The following is a 20,956-nucleotide window of genomic DNA, read 5'->3' on the forward strand; positions in this document are numbered from 1 at the left end:
ATGTATGAATGGTTTTTTTTTTTCGACTATCCCAAGTTGAACAGAGGAATCCAAGTTTTGCTGGTGTACACATTTATAGACGCTGCAACGATGTATTTGAAATGATAGTAGGCCTAGGGGACATCAAAACCTATCAGATTCTATATTGAGGAAGGAAACTTTACGAAAGATCATTTGACGAAGCCTGTAGTGTAATTTCAGCTCATTCCAGCTCTCAAATTTCCGTTTCTCATAAGCCGCGCTTTTTTCACACTATTACGCATGCGCTCAATGACGCAGAGGAACGTGCTGCAGCACTGTTGCTAAGCCATGATATTCTCTATAAAATTGACTGGCTGTTCAAATCAGTCGTTATTCCAAACACGAACGCATGTTCACCTTCTCTTATTTCACGGTAACTAGTCAATGGTTGATGTATTTCATGCGTTTTTCTAAACTGGAAATAAAATTATGTCTGATTGTTACTGCTTACTTGGCTACAATTTAGTCTATTATTGTTAGATGCGTTTGAAGAGTGTGTTGAAATGCAGCATTCTAAATACTACTGCATGACAGGGCTTTATAAGGCGGTATTTCTTCCCCTGCAGGTTACAATATCATCATAATTGTGTGTGTTTTAACCTTTTCGATCCTTTCCAGGACTAAAGACGTGTTTCCTGATCGTCGCTTCATATCGCAACCATGATGGACTTGCCAGTACGTCTAGTTGCAGTCTTCATGGTGTCCTTGCGTGTCTCTGGTGAGTTTTCCTTTAAATTTGCCTCACCCTTGTTTCTATATCCGAACACTAAACCTTGAGAACAGAAACTATAATGAATAAAAACGGGGGAAAGAGAAAAAAAGAAGGCTTCATTAATAGAAAGATTTTGTTTTGAGAGTAAAAAAAAAAAGGTTCCCCACTAGTGACAGTATTCGTCTATAATGCGCTTATTTGGAAATTTCATTTTACTACATATAAACCATGTTATCCGTATAACATTTTACTTTGCTCATGTTTTGATGCTGAAAAATATTGTTAAAGTTCGTAGAGTAACAGCAAAAAAAAAAGGAAAACACAAACGAAGAAAAAGATGATATCACAAATGTCACCTTTGGTGAAAAGAGGTTGCGTATGGATTTTTTTTTTGGGGGGGGGGGATTAATTTCAGTATGTTTCTTTAGTTAATTTTGTTCTTTACATTGTCTTTGCTTGTTTTGGTTGTTCATACATCTAATTGATTACGTTTCTTCTCTTCCATCTTCCAAACCCTAGATGCCGTGACTCTGACTGTACCGAGTGAACTAACCACCGGTCAGGAAATCACTGCGAGGTGTACCGCTGACGCTGTGTATAACACTCAGACAGCGAAATGGTACTTGGATGGAGTCCAGATTACAAACGGGGTTGATACAACGAGTACACAAGACAGACAAGACAAGAGATGGGGCTGGAACGGTGGTGCATATTCTCATTAATAGTGTGACCACAATATCAAAATGAAAAATCCCGGGACATTCAAACATGCATGAATCAAAGGGCATGACTCTGCAAAACGAGCCGCCAGTTTGCAAATATGTTCCTCCCCTACGGTTTATGAGAGAGACTGCCGACAACGCTGCTTAAAATTCACGAATTTCTGCCCGCAGATACTAGTACAACGCATTACTCTGATGTGGCATCAGTTGTGGTAGACAAAATATGCATGTTTTAGGAGTTTTTCCTGCTATGTTGTTCATATAAACATTTCGGTACCTCATCAAAATCAACTTTATGACTACATTATCATTTCTATTGACTCAATTTCGATGGGAACGTTGTATATCCAAGTAGATAGATTAATTGTATAATTTTCTATATTTTTATACTGTACTTCACTATTTCATATCAAGTCAGAAGTTGTGAAATTCACCATAAAGTTTTCAAATATTGTAACTTCTCAGGTAATTTGCATAGAATAACAGAGTATCTACGTATATATATCTAATACATTTTAAACAAGGAAGAAATGTGTGAAGCCGTTAGTGTCAAAAATGTTCCTAAGACGGAAGTGGCCTTTACCCCAGATGGTGCGTACGTTGATTAACGTTCGATTTTCCCACGTTTAAAAAAGAGATATGCCCATACAACTATCAGGAAAGATACAAGAATATATATATATTCTTCAAATTGCAGTTTCCGACGTAATCCTATTTTCAATGTCTATACCTTTCAATTATTTTACGGAGAACTTACCGTGAACGAATAAAACCACTCGGAGGAAGACATTACCAGATATGTCAGCGTACACTCTAAGGATATAGAATATTTGTGATTTTAACATCGTGACTTTGCGAATTCGAGCGTGATACCGGGCACTGATTTTTATCATATATTCTTGGATTATGCAAGGTTTGATCGATTAAAAGCATTGTTAAGCAAGAGCAATTAATTTCTGATTAGTATTTGACAGAACATTTCTTCCCGTATTTTCATACAGTGACCTCCTACAAACTGTGTAGCTGTGAGCAAGTCATTTCTAAATTGTGCCTTTTAAGCACTGCTTCCACTGCAGTGGCATAGATATATAATGTCAAACATGAAACTATGTCAGTAATTCGTGCTGTTCTTGCAGTAGAGTGTCCAAACTTCCGACATGGGGACGGAAGTCATCTTTCAGCTGTATAAAATTGATATTGAAGTGGCGAGAGTAACTTGGAAGAAATCACACAAAACCACATCCTTGCCAGTTTTCTTCACATGTAGAACAAACAAGACAGATGTATCTACCAAAAGAACATAAATGCATCCGTACAAGCAATGAATTACATGATAGGTGGGAGGATTTAACGTAGAAACACATTCCCACGTAGTAACATCAGATGGAAGAAACTGAGAACACCTCATCGACCATCTTATCTACATATTATAGTACATCCTCGACAAAATCATGAATTGTGCTGACTGGTTTAAATTTGTTCATCTGTCATTATGGCTTCCTTGAAAAACAAGATTTCATTCCAAAGAGTCATTTGCTGCGATTTTCGGAAGATTATGGTTCCTGAATATGAAGTCTGCATGCACGCTTTTGTGCCCTCTGTAAGAATATTGAAATAACAATTCAAATCAAACTGTGATGGATCGATTCATACTATTGAATATCTTGGATATTCGTCCTTTCTCTCTCTATGAAAGGCATTATGTTATACAAAATCATAGTATGAAATATCCTAGATAATGTCTCATTTTCTTACCTTTCTTGAGACAGTGGGACGGAAGTGAACTTTGGTCGTGTTGAAAAACATTGTTAAATATCCATCGTCAAACCAGTGTTATAGCTACATGGAATGTTTTCACGGCTGATATTCCTGAATTGGAGACAAGAATTTCCTTCACAGAACTTGACAGTGGTATTTTTGTGGTTGAAAAGAAGTTAAATGTTTCAATATGACAAGAATCATGACAAGACTGTTCTCGTGCCGTTGATGTCAATGTGAAGGAAGATGTTGAGACTTGTGTAGCGACCTATCTATGATATCATAGATTATCCGCAAAAATACTTTATTCCCTATGAAATATCTCATACCGTAACCTACGGTAGTCCATGGAGGAGAAGATCACAAATCACTACTCAAGAAACACTTAAATGTCCAACTTCTACTGAGCATGATCGAAAGTGTCAGAAAATCTGGGGCTGATTTTCTTCCAAAATTTTTGTATCGACACGTGATAACAAATGTCACTCAATGGAAGTGTGATATTTATTAGTCTTTGTTTTTTCTTTTTTCCATAACTGTCTTTGAAAACTGATTGATTACTACTGGTAGCTTAATGATATGTATAGATTTTAAGTGTTTCTGGGCTTTCCAATGCCAAATTTCCTGCAAATAAAGACTTTACACTGATAAACCTGTATTTTTTTTTATAGTCTATCATTAATTTCAACGGTTCTTGTAACAGTCTACTTTGTAGGCAATTAATGCATGTGGAAGCTTCAAGCAATCAGTTGACTTACCGACCATGAAGTACGAAAATGCAAATAGGAAATATAACTGATTTAGCTATCCCTCTTCACACAATGCCTCAAAACAATAAAGACAGGTTGAGGTAAAGCGCTCCCCATAGATATAACGTCACTGACATACAGTGTATGTTACGTAAACTGAAGACCAACTGCGAACCTTAATGGAGTGCTTATATTATTGTGATTCACGTTGCTACATATATTACCGATACTACGACATCGAAAGTGACTTGACCTTCACTCCTTCCTCTACCAATCACGGAAAGATTCTCCAGTGCTTGATTTCCGGTACTGCAGAGTCATCTGTCTTAAACGTTAGACGTAAGTACAAATACAAAAGATTTTTATCTGCCTCCCAGCCTTTCATCGTCAACACACACATACACACATTCACACACACACACACACACACACACACACACACACACACACACACACTTAAAAAAAACCAACTATGTCGATGCCGATATCGTAGAATTATAATTTTATGGATTTTTGGAATTATGGAACTATTGAGTTATGGACTTCAGGACGTTCGAGAGAAAAGAAAAATACTGTGCAATGATCTTGGACTGTAAGTTAGTCTCATTATTAAAATCATTGTGATAACTATTACAAGGAAGACGTATCATTGACACTAACGTCTGCATGTAGTACAAATATCTTGGGGTAAAAGTGAGCTTCCACAAATTCTACAACGACAGTATCAGGATGGTATTGTCCTACTAGCGAAAGAGATGAATAGGTATTGTTATTCTTAGTCACGTTTACTGTCATTAGAGTTGGATGGAAAATTTTCCCAAAAAAATAACTTTATTAAATTTATGATATCATTTTATTTTCCATATCCAAAATAGTACAAAATTACAAAGAAACGATAATCATTCGGACTAGCAGGTCAAAGGCATATTCTAATAATACAATTAAGTAACTACAAATACGTATATATATATATATATATATATATGAAATTGATATCAAACGGCCATAATATATATGAACACGTGCACAACTATGCGATTAATACATTTATGTGATATATTAACATTGTTTTGATCATCTTGAAATCAAATCGAATTGATACTGTACGCCTACTATTACTAAAAATTGAAAACTCCGAATTTGCCACGCACTTATGACGATTAGGTTTTCTTTGTCGATACAAAGGCCCGAATTCACGAAGGTGGTACAATTTTGTCCATCGTTTAAACCATGGACAAAGACCACTGGGCGCCAAGTGTCCGCACGGAATATTTCGTAACGAAATCAGTCATTTCTTCGACGAAATATAACGATTTTGTTAACGAAATATTCATTTCGTTTAATACAAAATGATAATTTCGTCGACTAAATGACTGATTTCATTTATGTAAGATATTTCATTTTTCTAAAATACTGTATGGAATATTTTTCTCTTTCTTTTGAAGTTTATTCGTTTTTCAATGGATTTCCTTGTTTAAGTGTTTGAGGGATGTAAGTGTTTTTCATCAATATCTTATGTGAAAGTAAAATACAAAACATAATGTATGTGAAATTTTTGTGAAAGTGTGGTCTACATTTTGATATTGATGTTTTGTGTATGTTAAGCACATGCATGTTTACGTAGGCAAAAATATATTAACTATATTTGAAGATTTCCATGCAAACACACACAAACGCGAATTTCAATAAAGTGAGGTCATCGTCAAAAAGAGAAAAAATATTTTCAATGATACAGCACTCGTTTCATAACATCAATTATTTTGAAGGTATCAAACATATCACATGATTATCTTAACACTTTAATTTATTTTTCAGCAGCTTGGATTTCAAATATTGTTAAAATTGATATATCTGTTTCGCATCAAAATTCTTTTTTTTCTGACCTTCAATATGCAGCCGATATATTAACGATGCATGTATACATGTCGTATGTTGTAATAAATTATGTATATATATATTCTTTTATTTATGTTATGTATATGTATATAATGTACATTACATAGGTATGTTAAAACCATTCATAGAGATATATTTATACAGCAAATGTTTATGCACTGAACAGTAGATTAAAAGTGCGAACAATGAATGTTATAAACGTGAAAATATTATTTTTGCTAAGATTACATTGGAACGATCATTGCTCAAAATTTACGTATAGGGGAAAGGGAGGCAAAGAGGAAATCATGGTACTTATTCAAAGCGAAATGCATACCCCCAAATAAATGTTTATTCATCCTGTCCTCAGTCTAAAGTCATACATCAAGTACCCTTTGGCTAGCTGCATTTTATGTGACCGAAGCCATCCACACAAGTCATGCTTGTGTGCTTTTTGCAGAACATGTACTTTTTTTTTCCAAACTTGTAAGTTAATAATTATAACAGAAGTATGCTTTTTGTTAAAATCACGGGGCACATAGCTATGATGCGTTCTGTATTTTCCAAATGCTTCATAGAAAACAGAATCGGACTTAGAGTTGGAATGATATTTTTGATTTTACAAGAAAATACAAAATATTTTGCATAATAGATAATTGTATTCACGAAATGTCCTCTTTCAACATGCAAAGTTCCAAAACAGATTTCTTCATCTGTGAACATAACATTGCGGACATTTTTAGCTTTGAGCCAAAAAAAAAAAAATACTTCATACCAGAAAGATGACACATTTGTACATTTCAGAAATAAATGTATTAATGTCTGTGGATGAGAGTCACAAAAATTACAAATTGCAGAATCACTGATACCTATTTTACATAGATAATATTGAGTAGCGATTTTTCTATGTACGAACTTAAATTGAAAATTACGAATTCTATTCTCTATCGATGATCTATAGATCAAAGAAAAACGTTCAACGGTAAATCAATTTCCCATTTTACTTGATGGTCTGTCTCTGAAAGTGTGGTTTTATGATTCTTTACAAAGTATGGGTAACAAAAATTTGAAACTCTTTTGGATTTAAAAAATTGTTCAGTAGAAGATCACAAGGATTCGAAAGTAATACTACACTTTGACAACCTATATTTTGTTTTATGGCAAATTTCCATTCTTGAGGAATTGCATATACTATTGAAAAATAAATCAAGAATAACCCTGGATTAAATTTCTGTAATATTTGGTCATAATTCATGAAGGAACCATCAGGGTTGATAATATCTCCTATGTAAGTCACGTTTGATTCAAACAAATTTCTAGAATAAATAGGCTGACCATCAACTAAAATATGGGAATTAAACCATAATGGCTATGAAACAATTTCCTTGAATTTAACTGGATTGTAGTACTTGTAATGACACCATGCAAAAAGAACATCGTACCAAAAAAATATCAATATTATTTAGAATAAGGTGCCGAGATGAAAGATTCCATTTAAAGAACATACACCGCCCATAGTTTTTACATACATTCAAAGAAAAATTTTATGTTTACTCTCATTTTTTTTTATCAAGATACCTCTTTACCCAAGTTATTTTCATACCAGAGCTAAAAGATTGCAGATGCGGCATTTTCAGACCACCCTCATCATAATCATTATACAACAAAGAACGTTTTGTCTTATCGTTCTTATAACTCCATAAAAACCCACAAAATAATTTTTGAACCTCATCAAAGAAAGATGGAGGAGGATTTGGCAATAAACTTAAAGGATAAATCAATTTTGGAATTATTAAAGATTTTGTGATAACAATTTTTCCATACTGTGTCAAAGATCTCCAATTCCACAAATTCAAAAGTGCTCTTATTTCTGCAATTTGAGGTCTGAAATTCAAATCATAATCGTTGATACAATCAGAGAGGGGAATCGTTATTCCTAGATACATAAACAAATCTGTTGGCCAAATAAATGGAATGTCTCGACACAATGTTTCTGAAAAACCTCCAAGCCTGACTACATTGTATTTCTCAAGGTTTATTCTTAGGCCTGACATTTTTCTGAAACTATCCAACACTCCAAGACATTTTCTTAGATTCAATTCATTTGGCTTCAAAAACATAATTGTGTCGTCTGCATATTGACATATTTTCACATCCATATCGCATATTCTTAATCCCTTGATTTCCTCATTTTCTCCCATTAAACAGCCAAGTAATTCAACTGCAATTATAAAAAGATATTGAGATAAAGGACAACCTTGTCTCACTACACGTTGTATATCAAAAGATTTCGAAGAAAACCTATTATTTATTACGCAACCCTCAAATTTGCAGTATAGCAATTTGACCCAAAGGCTTTTTCAAAATCAATGCTTAAAGCAATACCTTCCATGTTATGCATTTCACAATAATGTTTTATATCAATGGACAACCGTATAATTTCTCCTATGTATCTACGTTTCAGGCAACCATATTGATCCCTACTTATTATATAAGGTAAAACCTTTTTAAGTCTTTGGGAGAGATTTTTTGCCAAAATCTTGTAATCACTATTAAGAAGTGATATTGGACGCCAGTTCTTTAAAAGTTTCATAGCTATGAAAAAGAATCGTCTAGATTTTCATGTGAGCAAATGGCAAGCTCTTATACCATAGTTTTCTATGTTATTTGTTTGTTCCATAATGTACTATTCATTATTATGCATATATTTGGTATATGAAGCAGCATGTGAATTGGGAAAATAAAGTTGAAAAAAAAAATGAGATCACGGGGCACATGCTCGAAAAGCTTATATTTGTTTGTGCACTTCTTTTAATTTGACATTTCCACCCCTCCCACCCTCTCCAACGACAATTTTCCCGTGCTATTTTCACCGCCGCCATTTTTACTTAAGACACTTTTATTCCTGACATTTAAACCCGTAAAAAATATTACCCTCGTAATTTTCTTTGTAAGCTTTTACAACTAATTATCGTTACCTGAGATCCATCATTTAGAACACATATGACTTAAGAACAAATAAAAATATACCAAGAAGTCCACGAGTCCTTCAAAACATCTTAAAATATGATAGATCATCTTATATAGAGGGGATATTTTGTCAGGCATGTAACGAGTTTACATTGTGATCCAAAACAGTTGGTCAGGCTTAAAAGGCTACAAGACAATCAATGATTATAGTTTTAAAACACTTTCCGTCGCAATGCTAATTACTACAATGAGAACCGGTCCGTTCTCCGTGTCGGTAAGCAATCTGGCATTTCACTTCCCTGGAGTTAACCCTTCGCTTTTAGGTAGAACATCGAAGAGCTTAAAGAATAATGAATAAATTCACTATTACGCCATAATATAGTGATATCATAGTGAGATACAAGGAATTCAAGTTAATCCGAGTTAAGATCATTCGAGATTCGTGTATCAAAAAAATCGAATATATATATATATATATATATATATATTATACATACGGTGTTAGCATTTGAACAAGAACTAAATCCTTCAAAATTTCCTCTTTAGCATGTTAGCAATAATTGTAGCTTAGCTTGCATAATTGGACATCAAACTAAAAAAAAAGACAAAATGAGTAAATTAATATTTCGAAAAATCGATTTCTAGTTCACACAGGTGACATCACCAATACTATGCGGATCATTATGTCGCTGATTCGAGACAGACTTGGGTCAGGATTGTGATTTGCAGAATACATATACTATATGTAGAACGTACAACCACAAAGGTAGCCTATGCATAAACTGTCCTCACACATTATGACTACAATGTCTTCGCACAGATGGTCCTGTGGATGACATCATAACAATCAAGTTCCAAGATCAAGGAAATGCTGTCACGACCAACCGCACCCGGCAATCAATTCATACGTCATCGAAGCTGAAAATATCACTCTCTCCCAATCGTCTTCTTCGCGTGCTCGGCTTTCCCCGAGGCCTCGATGGTGCATCGAAGTTTCATGTACGGCAAGCAACGGACTTGGAGATACAACGAGTAGCGCCATCTACTGTCCCAAAGGTAGCAATGGATTCTTTCTCTCTCTTCTTCTTCTTCTTCTTCTTCTTCTTTGTTAAATTCTTTAACATCTACTCAAAACTTTAGAAACTTGAGACATTGATGATGCACACTTACATCCAATTCAACTGCTTGTGCATGCGTATTATGATGTTCCAACAGTCATTCTTGTAGGAAGCCACGTGAACTCTAGAAGATTATGGTTAATAATTATAGATAATGAAGTGAACGATGATAATTACGATTGTTTTTCTCATTTCAAAAAGGAAATTTTGATAATTATCGTCAGTACAACAAATTCTGATAAAAATCTAAATGTGAACCATATTACTGAAATAATTTCAAAAAAAATTCAAAATAACTTGATTTTCACAAAAGATTTTAAGAGGATTTGTTGTTGTTTTACCGATTCCTTTGAACTCAAAGTAACGCATAGGCAAAGCAGAATTTACCTTTGAAGAGAGTATCATAGATTATCAAACATTTGGCATGAGTTTCCTGTAGGCCGATTATTCTGTGTTTAAACATTCTGAGTTTTGAAAAATTAATTCTGAGTATTGAACATTAATTCACACATCAGAAGTAATTTCTACTTCCAATATTCACACATTGTGAACAGAACGTGCACTGAAAGGGATTATTCTTATGACAAGCTGTATGAAAATTAAATACTAAGAAAAGTAATTTCATTACTTTCTCGGGCTCGAGAAATTGTTGACGGCAATGCTCAAATCTGCTCGTTTTATTGTGTTCTTCGACATATTGTATTTAACATCTGATACATACACTTTCGATACATTGTTCTCAACAGCGCCTCCAGCGACAGATGCCATATCAGTCGTTCTCGAGGAGCTTGGGGATCGCGTACAAGGCGAGGGGCAAATCAACCTCAATGTAACATGTAACGTCAGTCCGGAGGACCAACCTTTTCCCCCCATCCAAACGTACGCTGTCAAGAAGGATGAAGAATCGGTGTCTGCCTCGAAAACTGTGGTCCTTTCACCTCGGCCCGACACGTGCTCAAATATAACTTGCATTGGAAACAACGGCCAGGGATTAACAATGCGTACACGTAGATACTGTCCTACCAGTGAGTAAACGATCTCTATTTAACTGTTCATGATTGTTGGTAACATTTTGTGAAAATCCTTTCAATGGCTAATTTACACTCTACATAACCTTTTCGGTACCGCTCTCACTAAATTCCTAGTGCACATGCTAAAATTACCAGTTGCAGGGTTAGGGTGAAAGCAACATTTGTACTGGCCAATAAACTCGTGAAGGATTGACATTCATAAAAGCAGGTAGAAGGTCTGATCATTTGATTACACGCACATTTCTATAGGCAGAGACACATAAACATAATACAGATTGCATGCCGAAGTTTGTAGCCATCGAATATAATTGAATATAAACATGATAAACAAGCACGAATTGACTTCTCAATTACAGGAATATCTACTTCTGCAGTGAATTAGGTGAAAGCGAAAATGTTCTTTTGAATTACCACATTCATTGTAACACTGTTTGTATTATGTGTTATATACAATGGAAAATGTTTCTTGTCAGAATAATCTTGTCGAACATGCAGAGAGACATCAAAGACACATAATTGAATCAAATGTAATTGGTCTACTTTCTCGCCAAACTGTCGTTCCTTTTGATATTCGCAATTTACACGTTAAGTAATGGCTTAAAACAATTCCCTGCATGTTTTCAAATGGTTTATTAAATATTAACGAGTTCAAATGTTTTAGATCAATTGTTAGACACTACCAGAATAATTCAAACTGTATATTACCCGTTGTGAGATTATAATTCGATTCTGTTAATGTTTCTCATGACTTCCGCCCAGATCCGCCGAGGAATGGTATAATCGACATCGAGTTCAACGAGAGACTGGACAACGATGGTCGAGCTATTGTCATAATTTCTTGTCACGTGAACGATACAGATCAACCGTTCCCTCCCCTACACAATTATGACATCAAAGTTGGAAATGAGTCGGTATCGAACTCGAGTTCGTCATCATTTACGCTCTCGACACGCCCCGATAGGTGTACCGAAGTCACTTGTACCGGTGCAAACACTCTTGACTCCACTTCGACCACGGAAGAGTTTTGCCCCTCAGGTAAAAACACAGTTGCTGCCACTTGAAGAAACTGTGGTGTAATTCGTTCTTTATAACTTCTAGAATATCTGTGTCGTATAAATATGGACAGAGGTAGCAATGCAAATATCATGTCAGGCAATATATAACAAAAACAAACAAAAATAGAGACAGGGCAGTTGTGTATCATAGCATAATACTACTTACGAGATTCTTAAAGCTCCAAAGACTTCTACAAAGGACACAGCAGGCTTCATGAATGATTGTTTTATTGGTTTTATGCAATGAACATACAAAACAGGTAAATTGACCAAAAAAAAATTGACTCTTACAGTTACACAATCGCTGAGAAGAAGTTAAGATGTAGAAAATGTAAAAATCTTCATTATGTGATATGGAGTGACAAATGAAGGCTCACATGCCCCCGGGTAATAATAAAGAGTTTTATTTTTGTGAGCCCTGGCCCATGTGTCACTCCGGTACATTTTATACATATATACCCCTCTATGTATGTTACATGACATTGTACTGTAAATAGCAATTGTATGGCCGAATAAATGAATCAATGATAATAATGATGATAATAATAATAATAATAATAATAATAATAATAATGATAATAATAATAATAATAATAATTATAATGATAATAGTAATAATAATGTCTTCGTATCTATGCGTGTCTTTTACTTTCATATTGTTTCATGTGTTTTCCTTGTAATATCAGTTGTACACCCTTAAATCGCATCAACATTTAATAAATGTTTATTTCCCATATTTTGTAGATCCTCCAGGAGACGATATCATGTCACTTAGGTTTGAAGAACAGAGAGAGGGTGCTGACACAAACATTGAGATCACGTGCCACATTGAAGCACGTGACCAGCCGACGCCTCCAATCGACACGTTCGAAATCTCGGTTGACGGCCAGACCATTTCATTGTCAGCTAACCCGTCCGTGGTTCTACAATCTCGGCCTAACAGGTGCATCAACGTTAGATGTAACGCAAGTAACAGACACGGCTCAACCTTCGCTACCGAATTGATTTGTCACAAAGGTAAATTGTCAACAAGAACAATAATGCTATATCATATGCATACACAGACATGCATAAAATTATTCAGATGTGAAGTCGGGTTATTCGTTGCCTTTTGGTAAGCCCCTTTCGCTGTATGGTAAAGAGAGCCCAGTCGAGTGGGTATGCGCGAGGGTCTTTGAGGTCTGCTTTCCATCCTTTTCTTCAATAGCCCTTTGAATTACCGACTTTTTGTTCCCAAAGACCGACCACAGCATGTCTGTCAATTTGCATACGGCGAATTCGTGCCACAGACCTCTACTGATGGCATGCGAACACCAGACACACCACGACGAAGGATGTGGGGAGCACGCCATTCCTTTGGTAGACCGGGGGCCCGTTTCATAAAACTTGTTATCAGTGACAAGTGCCACATTTCTATGACAAACTGCTCTCAGCCAACCAGATACAAGGATTTCAGTAGCTTGTCACATCTATGACAACTTGTCACTGATGACAAGTTTTATGAAACGAGCCCCTGAACCCGTTAATATGACTATTAAGTAAGGTTCATGTGTCGTGAATAGTAATGTGTGAAGCAGATCTCAAAAGGCCCTCGCGCTGTCGCGCTCACCCATTACAGCGAGAGAGCCTTGACAAAAGGTTAGGTTATTGGTAGTGAAGGTTGTTTGGTATCTTTTATCATGAATTGCATTCTTAAGATTTATCTGAGTGAAGAATCTCACTGCTATGGCCTACTCATTTTGAATTCTTTTTACCTTCTTTGCGATTCCCTTCTTGCTTGATTATTGTACACAACAGAGGACATAATCGACGTCCAGTTCAGCGAGCGTGTGGGAGTGAACAACGGGAAAATCTACACGGTGGTCTGTCACATCGACGAGGGGTACCAACCGACACCAGGTATCCATACCTTCCTCATCACAGCCGATAACGTCACTCTCTCATACTCCCGCTCGCCGTCGACTGCCTTCACTCCTCGGGCCAACGGGGGCACAGAAGTCTCCTGTACGGGTTGGAACGATTTTGGCTCCACTACTGCAACCAAGACCTTCTGCCCGTCAGGTGAGTTGTGGCAAAACCATAATTATGTTAGCAATATACGCCCAACAAGTAGGCCAAATTATATCATCATACTTCATTAGTTGAAAGTGCGGCGCCAATGATCAAAGCTGAAGAGACCGCCATCTCAAAAAAAAAAAAACAAAAAAAAACATTACATAACACATAGCCCTTTTGATGTCGGGGACGTTTGGCCGTGTGGACAAATGTTGAGGTCGTCCTAATGTCAATTGGTTTTCAAAAGCACATTAAGGATTATATAGGTTTACGAAACAGGTGATCATGGAGATAAGTTTGTTTCAAAGCCTCTTCTTGCTTTAAGCCATTTAAATGTATTCTGTGAAACAGTGTTGCTACTCTCAATGAAGTTTGAAAGATTGATGGATATTATGAATCAAAGTGTGAGTGGAACTTGCAATAGGCTAGTACTGGAATATTACAGATTGTGAACGAACAACGAAAGAATATCACTTGCGAAACACACACACCCACACGCACACAGACACGCACACACACACACTCCACAACCACAAATGTAACACATATCCCGTCGCTCATTTACAGCAATATACTATCCTACCCCTTCACCGTGGGAAAAGCTCCTGATTTATTTTTGTTTATTTTGTTCAAACCATGTAAACAAATGATAAGTTAACATAAAACTCAGTATATGGATTGTTATCTATTAAAGCCTGCCAGTATTCATAAACGAGCTCAAATGATTTCACTATAGCCTCTATAGTAAGTTGGTATGTCCAAGTCAGATTTACGACATAGTATTTAATGTGGCTAAAGCATATCCTCAATCATACTCATACTAACTTTCCCGTGCTGTTGTCTATCTTATTGATAATTATGTAACCAGTGGAGATAATCGCAGAATTTCAGCGACATCAGGGAGCTCTTTATCGGTCGTCGACAACATATGCTTTGCTGGTAGTCGTCTTCGTCATGTCTGGAATTCTCTGCGTCGTCTTCGTCAACAGGAGAAAATTTACAATCGGAGAAGAGGTATGTAGGGTCAGAAATATGAAAAACATAACCAAAAATACATAACCTGTGATCTTATCAAGTAAAAAGGAGAAGTTATCAAATTCATTAATTCTTATCTATATACAACTATTTTAGGGACATTCGTCTTCAGGATATGTAGGAACTAAGATGGACCTCTATTCCTTCTAAACAACAATTTTTCTAGGGTTGCAAGTTAATCGTCTTTAATGCTCAATGTTTAACCCTAACTAGGCCGGGGGGGGGGGGGGGGGGGGGGGCTCCGAGGCCCCCCCCCCCCTCGACGTTCCGCGCGATGTATCGCAATCGCAAAAGGCTATCGCCGCGACTTTTCATGACTTTTTTCTTTCAAGTCTTCCGCATCTTTTGACACCAAATTTGCGACACCCGGGCGCGCGGTTCCGAAGTTACGCATAAATATGTACATGCATGTCAGACCAAAAATTGCTCAAAAACGTTAATTCGTGTACAATTTCAATGCAAACTGTGCTTACTGGCAAATTTCATAAAAGCATGATTATTTTGGTGTTTTATTGATCAAATTCAATGAATAACATATTTTCTTGTTCGGAGCGATGTCGCGGACAAATTTCATCGAAAAAGCAATGAAAAACATAAAGTCGAAAAAACAATGAAATACATAAGAAATTAACAAAACAATAAAATACTTAAGAATTTTTTCTCATATCACAATTTATTTTTATTACATTTGCTAAGGACACTAAAAAGAATATTTACACAAAAAATGTGCCTGTTTTGAGCTTTTTTTGTGATTTATACCAAATAGTCTGATTTTATGCATCATCATGCATAAATTAGCATAATTTAGCATAAATGATGATTCTTTGGAAAATTAACTTCATGGCATTTTTAGAGTCCATCATAGGCAATGTGTGTGCCAATTTTCGTTGCGATCGCGCGGTCGACGGCCGAGATCTGGAGGGGGGGGGGGGCCTGGGAGGCCCTCCCCCCCCCCCCCCCCCCCCCCGCTCTATCAACTACCTAAATAGCCCGGCCTAGTTAGGGTTAAGATTATATCATGCAATGTTAACGTCGGGATATTCAATGAAAGGCACTCTGTAGCGATGAGGTAATTCGGTGCTATTCATGTTCGGGACCTTTGCTTTTGAAGACGGCATATATGAAGACATCGATAGGCTTACATGTATGTTATTTTGATTGTATTCAAAGATTTGCATCTACCTTTTTGTCGTACTCGCTTCTAGAATATTCGACAAACGACATATTTCGATCATTTTTCTTTCGTAATCTTTCCTTACAGTTGAATAGTTTCAGCCGCTAAACGGACATACTTCGGATGTGGATTGCTTCCAAGTAAAGAGGGTTCAAAGATCTTTCTTGCTTCTGCTTTACATTATTTTCTCAACGGACATAACATTCAGGCTTCAACTTCTTCGTTTACTGAAAAAGAAATACGACATCATTACTTTATTCCCCAGTTGTGGGTATGTGTGTGTGTGTGTGTGTGTGCGTGACCGGGTGTGTGCATGCCAGTCATGAGACAGAAAAATTAATACTCTATTGAGCATAATGGTTGGTTTCATTTTCTGCAGCTCCCATGTAATTCATTCAGCATTATACGCGGATCCATTATGCATCATTAACAATTCATTAATCTACACTTTGGAGAATCTTTATGATTGATGATAATGTTTGGCATTTTGACCAGAAATGCTACTAACATTTGTTCTGCCCGTAACAAATGAAGTCTCGATCGTTAGTTACATTACGATAATTAATTGCATTTATTTCTGTTACCGTCACTATGCGGGAGTTCGATTAAGCGACAAGAAATTTCTCTCCTTTCACTCGCAATTTGCTTTCTTTTGTGGTTCTTAAGCTTTCAAAACACTTCAAATATTATAGAAATTCCAAATATTTAAGCAAGATATCACTTTCAGATTTCTACGCTAGTTTGACATTGTTTAACATTGTTTGAGATTGATCATTTCTCAGCCGCATCATGACACGTTGCACTATTGAAATCTTTGATATCTGCAACGTGTCGAAGTATCGTAGTGACTGGTAAGTTGTACAATTTATAAGTGACAGGATAATATCTGCATTTTACAAATCTCAAGTGTTCCTTAAAGTAGATATTCTCAGTAAATTATTAAAGAAACTGCGACCCTATCCTTATAATCATCATTGTTGGTTAAACACCGCAAGCCATCAATCCAAAGCGAACTAGGATCTTATGAATTTTTTTAATTTGACGTCAGAGGAATGGTACTGAATGTGTAAGCAGGTAATTCATGTATAATCGGCATCATCTCCTCTAAGTTACATAATATGCGTGGTTGCAACTTTTTACTGTCTTCAGTGTTTTGCGACTATTTGAAACTAATAGATTCCACAACTTTTTGATTTCACAAGTTTTACGACACTGGAAAGCTCTGTTTTTTTCTTTGATTTGACTATACACGTAGAATGTAATCGGTCTGTCATTGCTTTTTTAGAAAAAAAAAAGATATTTTTTCTTTGAATGTACAAGTTCTGAAGAAGAATAATATTATTTGATAATATCAATAAACAGTCAAGACATGAAAATACACAGTGGTATTTTGTTATACTTCCTTAGTGTGCCGTAATAACAAAATTGTCTTTTTTACATGTATCAGTATTATATCTCTGAGGAATCGAAGCATGTATATATATATATATATATATATGCATAAATTGTGTATGTATAATTGTATATATATGTATATATATATATATACATTGATATATAAAATGTATATATATATACATATATATATATATGAAGAGTTTGTTCGCAAAAAACCGATAAGTCCATTTTTGAAGATTTTGAAGTACGGTCTCTGTCATAAAGTACAAAATAATACCTTTTAAATGATATATTGGTCACTACATATAAAGGTACATTTTTGAAGTTATGGTAAAAAGAAGCAAAAATTTTCTTATTATTCTCTATATTTTTCTTGACCTTTAATTGCAAATATTTCCATTTGGCAAATATGGACTTATCGGTTTTTGCGAACAAACTCTTCATATATATATATATATATATATATATATATATTTATAATATATAATTGTATGTTTAGTTATGAATTATACAAGTAAATTATGTATATAAAATTATTGTGCCAAATGGTGTTTGCGTGACGTATTGCATGGTTGTTGGATATACGAGTAAGGACACAAAAAGAAATTTTCAAGATTGACAAAAATGTATATATATGCACAGTAATAATGAACGAATTAATAGAAAGCAGGAACAAACAATGGTTACCAAAAACAGGGACAAATGGAAGATCAGCAACGTAACATAAAAGGAAGTAGGAAAGAGCTAGAGGAAAGCATAATTATTTTAACATGACGACATTGTAAACATGATAAGCATTTGCCATTGAATACTTCAATTTTCCTCATCCTGTCTAGAAATAGCACTCAGAGAATTATTTCATTGAATAGTGTCATGCCTTATGAAACTGCTATAGCTGTTGTTCTCATCATCAGTTGATTAACCAAACATTATTTTCATCACGGTTTCCCTGAAAATGTATTGATTTCTGACCATTATACTATAACCATTGCAAACTTTACATCAATCCATTGCTTCCATGCAAATTAATGAAAAAATTGTTTAACAGTTATATCCCATATAAAGCTTAGGGTATACATTTATACCCGTTGGAAAAAAAATCCATGTACCCCTGTTGTATTGTAATATTTGTTTTGTTTTGTTTTGCTTTTTTTTTTGTATTTGTCATTTTGTCACGCCTGTGATTGAGATGACATGTTATAAATTGATTTCAAATTAATTTTTTTATCAAACGGAAATCCAGTAATATCAGTGCTGAAAATATGATTGTTAAGCTTATCCATTCATCTATCATCTTTCCTTAACTTAACTTTTTATATTAATTATATCGTTATCACCTAAGCCGGGATGATAATATATTACAACAACAATTAAAATTAAAAGAAAAAATATCGCATGTATTTAACAAAAAACTACACTGTCGGGTTTACTGTGTTGAGACTATGCCTCTATAACATGTGTGATTATACGTCACTATCGTCATACACATTATGTCTAACAAATATAAATACATTTTTAGAAGCCCATTTTATTTGTATTTATCAATCATCTCACAATTTGACAAATTCTCCGGCTAGAAGCTAATAATAAGTTATTATGGTGGTTATGAGACAGACAAATCAACACTCCATTGGTCATAATGGTGTCGGTAGCTCGTACAACTATGTATGATTTATTCAACATAATATACGCAGATCACTTACGTATCATTTACAATACAGTAATCCACACTTTGGAGAAACGATATTGATGATTGATGCAGTGTTAGGCATTCATTAACTGAATGAAAGGCAATTCCACCAAGTCCAATGTCACTAATTTTTGCTGCTGTTTTTGTCTGAACATACAAAGTGACTCTGGACTATTGTTACCCGTGACAAATTAAGTCTCGATCGTCAGTTATATCACAATAACTAATCGCATTCATTTCTCTTGCCCGCCGCGCCGTGTCCGAGCCCGATAAAGGTGCAAGAGATTCTTTTTCTTGCTCATGTAGTTTCGTGTGAATTATTATTATTCTAAAGCTCTCCAAACACTGTAAAGATTATAAGTTTCTAAACATTCATAAACTTTGAAAGTAAGCAAGATATTTTTTACCTCTAAACCAGCTGAAAATCAGAATATCTCAGCCGTATCATCTCGCATTGCACTAAATTGATATCTTTGATATCTGCGACGTGACTGGGTATCGTAGTAACTGGTAAGATGTGCCATTTTAGTGACGGGACAATATCTGCACTTCATAAATCTACAGTGCTCCTTAAAGTAGATTGTCGGCCAATAATTAAGAAACCATGACCCTACCATTGCGGCCTTAAAATCATTATTGTCGGTTAAACACCACAGGCCAAGAGTTACTCGAAACGAATCTTAGTCTTTGTAATTTGAATGTAAGAGGAATTCTACTGAATGTGTAAGCAGGTATTAAAGGTGTGATCAACATCACCTCCTTATCTAAGTTACATGATGTGCGTCAGGTGGTTGCAACTGTCTTTAGTGTTTTGTGAGTAAATATTTGAAACTGATAATTTCCATTACTTTCTAATTTCACAAGTCTTATTATTTCTTTGATTTGAAAATACACGTAGAATGTGATCGCGCTTTCATAGCTTTTTCAGAAAAAAATTCTAAAGATTCTAATTAATTTCTCTTGTATGTTCAAGTTCCGGAGGAGGAATCGAATAACATCAATAAACAGTGAAAACATCAAACTTACACTGTGGTATTTTGTTATACTCCATTAGTGTGTCGCCAATAACAAACTTGCCTGTTTGATATGTATCAATGTTCCATCTGTAACGAATCAAAACCGACAAAACCTACTTGAAAATGATTGATGATATGTATATATATTATACATATTACGAAGAGGTTTATCGCAAAACTCCGTTCTTGTTAAAGGGTGTGTACAGTTCTGGTTGAGGTGAGGATTTAGCTTGTAACGTTTTACGAGACATTCAGAAACCACTCTATGAGATGTCGAAGAGTATGCAGTTCTAAGGGGTATCAAAAGTTTATTTGATGAAAATCGATTTTGAAATGGATGAGATATCCAAAAACAAGGTTAAACAAAGAGATCCTAATAAAAGGCGTGGCCTGTCGCCTTTTGTTATTATCACTTTTTTGGGATATCTCAGCTATTTGAAAAACAATTTTCATCAAAATTAATGAACATTGAATCCTTTTTGAAATTACATGCTCTTTTATATTTCATAAGAGGTTTCTCATTATCTCACTTAGGAATGTTCAAAACATGAATCCCCACCTCAACCAGTACAATACA

General features: G+C 35.3%; 1 protein-coding gene and 1 long non-coding RNA gene across 2 annotated transcripts; both read left to right on the forward strand.

Moving 5' to 3' along the window:
- Positions 1-349: 349 nt before the first annotated feature.
- LOC139710623 (uncharacterized) lies at positions 350-1,432 on the forward strand. The gene is made up of 3 exons (XR_011709468.1): positions 350-394; positions 640-739; positions 1,253-1,432. It is a non-coding gene; the product is annotated as an uncharacterized lncRNA (long non-coding RNA).
- An 8,272-nt stretch (positions 1,433-9,704) lies between these two features.
- Positions 9,705-16,426, forward strand: LOC139710630 (uncharacterized). The gene is made up of 7 exons (XM_071622556.1): positions 9,705-9,863; positions 10,672-10,950; positions 11,716-11,991; positions 12,756-13,028; positions 13,809-14,072; positions 14,935-15,080; positions 16,363-16,426. The coding sequence occupies exons 2-7, from the start codon at positions 10,923-10,925 to the stop codon at positions 16,381-16,383; spliced, it is 1,008 nt and encodes a 335-aa protein (XP_071478657.1). The 5' UTR covers positions 9,705-9,863; positions 10,672-10,922; the 3' UTR covers positions 16,384-16,426.
- The last annotated feature ends 4,530 nt before the right edge of the window (positions 16,427-20,956 follow it).

This window comes from Diadema antillarum, unplaced genomic scaffold (genome assembly GCF_040938485.1).
Source record: "Diadema antillarum isolate AM-2024a unplaced genomic scaffold, OU_Dant_1.0 scf00000039, whole genome shotgun sequence".
Lineage (NCBI taxonomy): Eukaryota > Metazoa > Echinodermata > Echinoidea > Diadematoida > Diadematidae > Diadema > Diadema antillarum.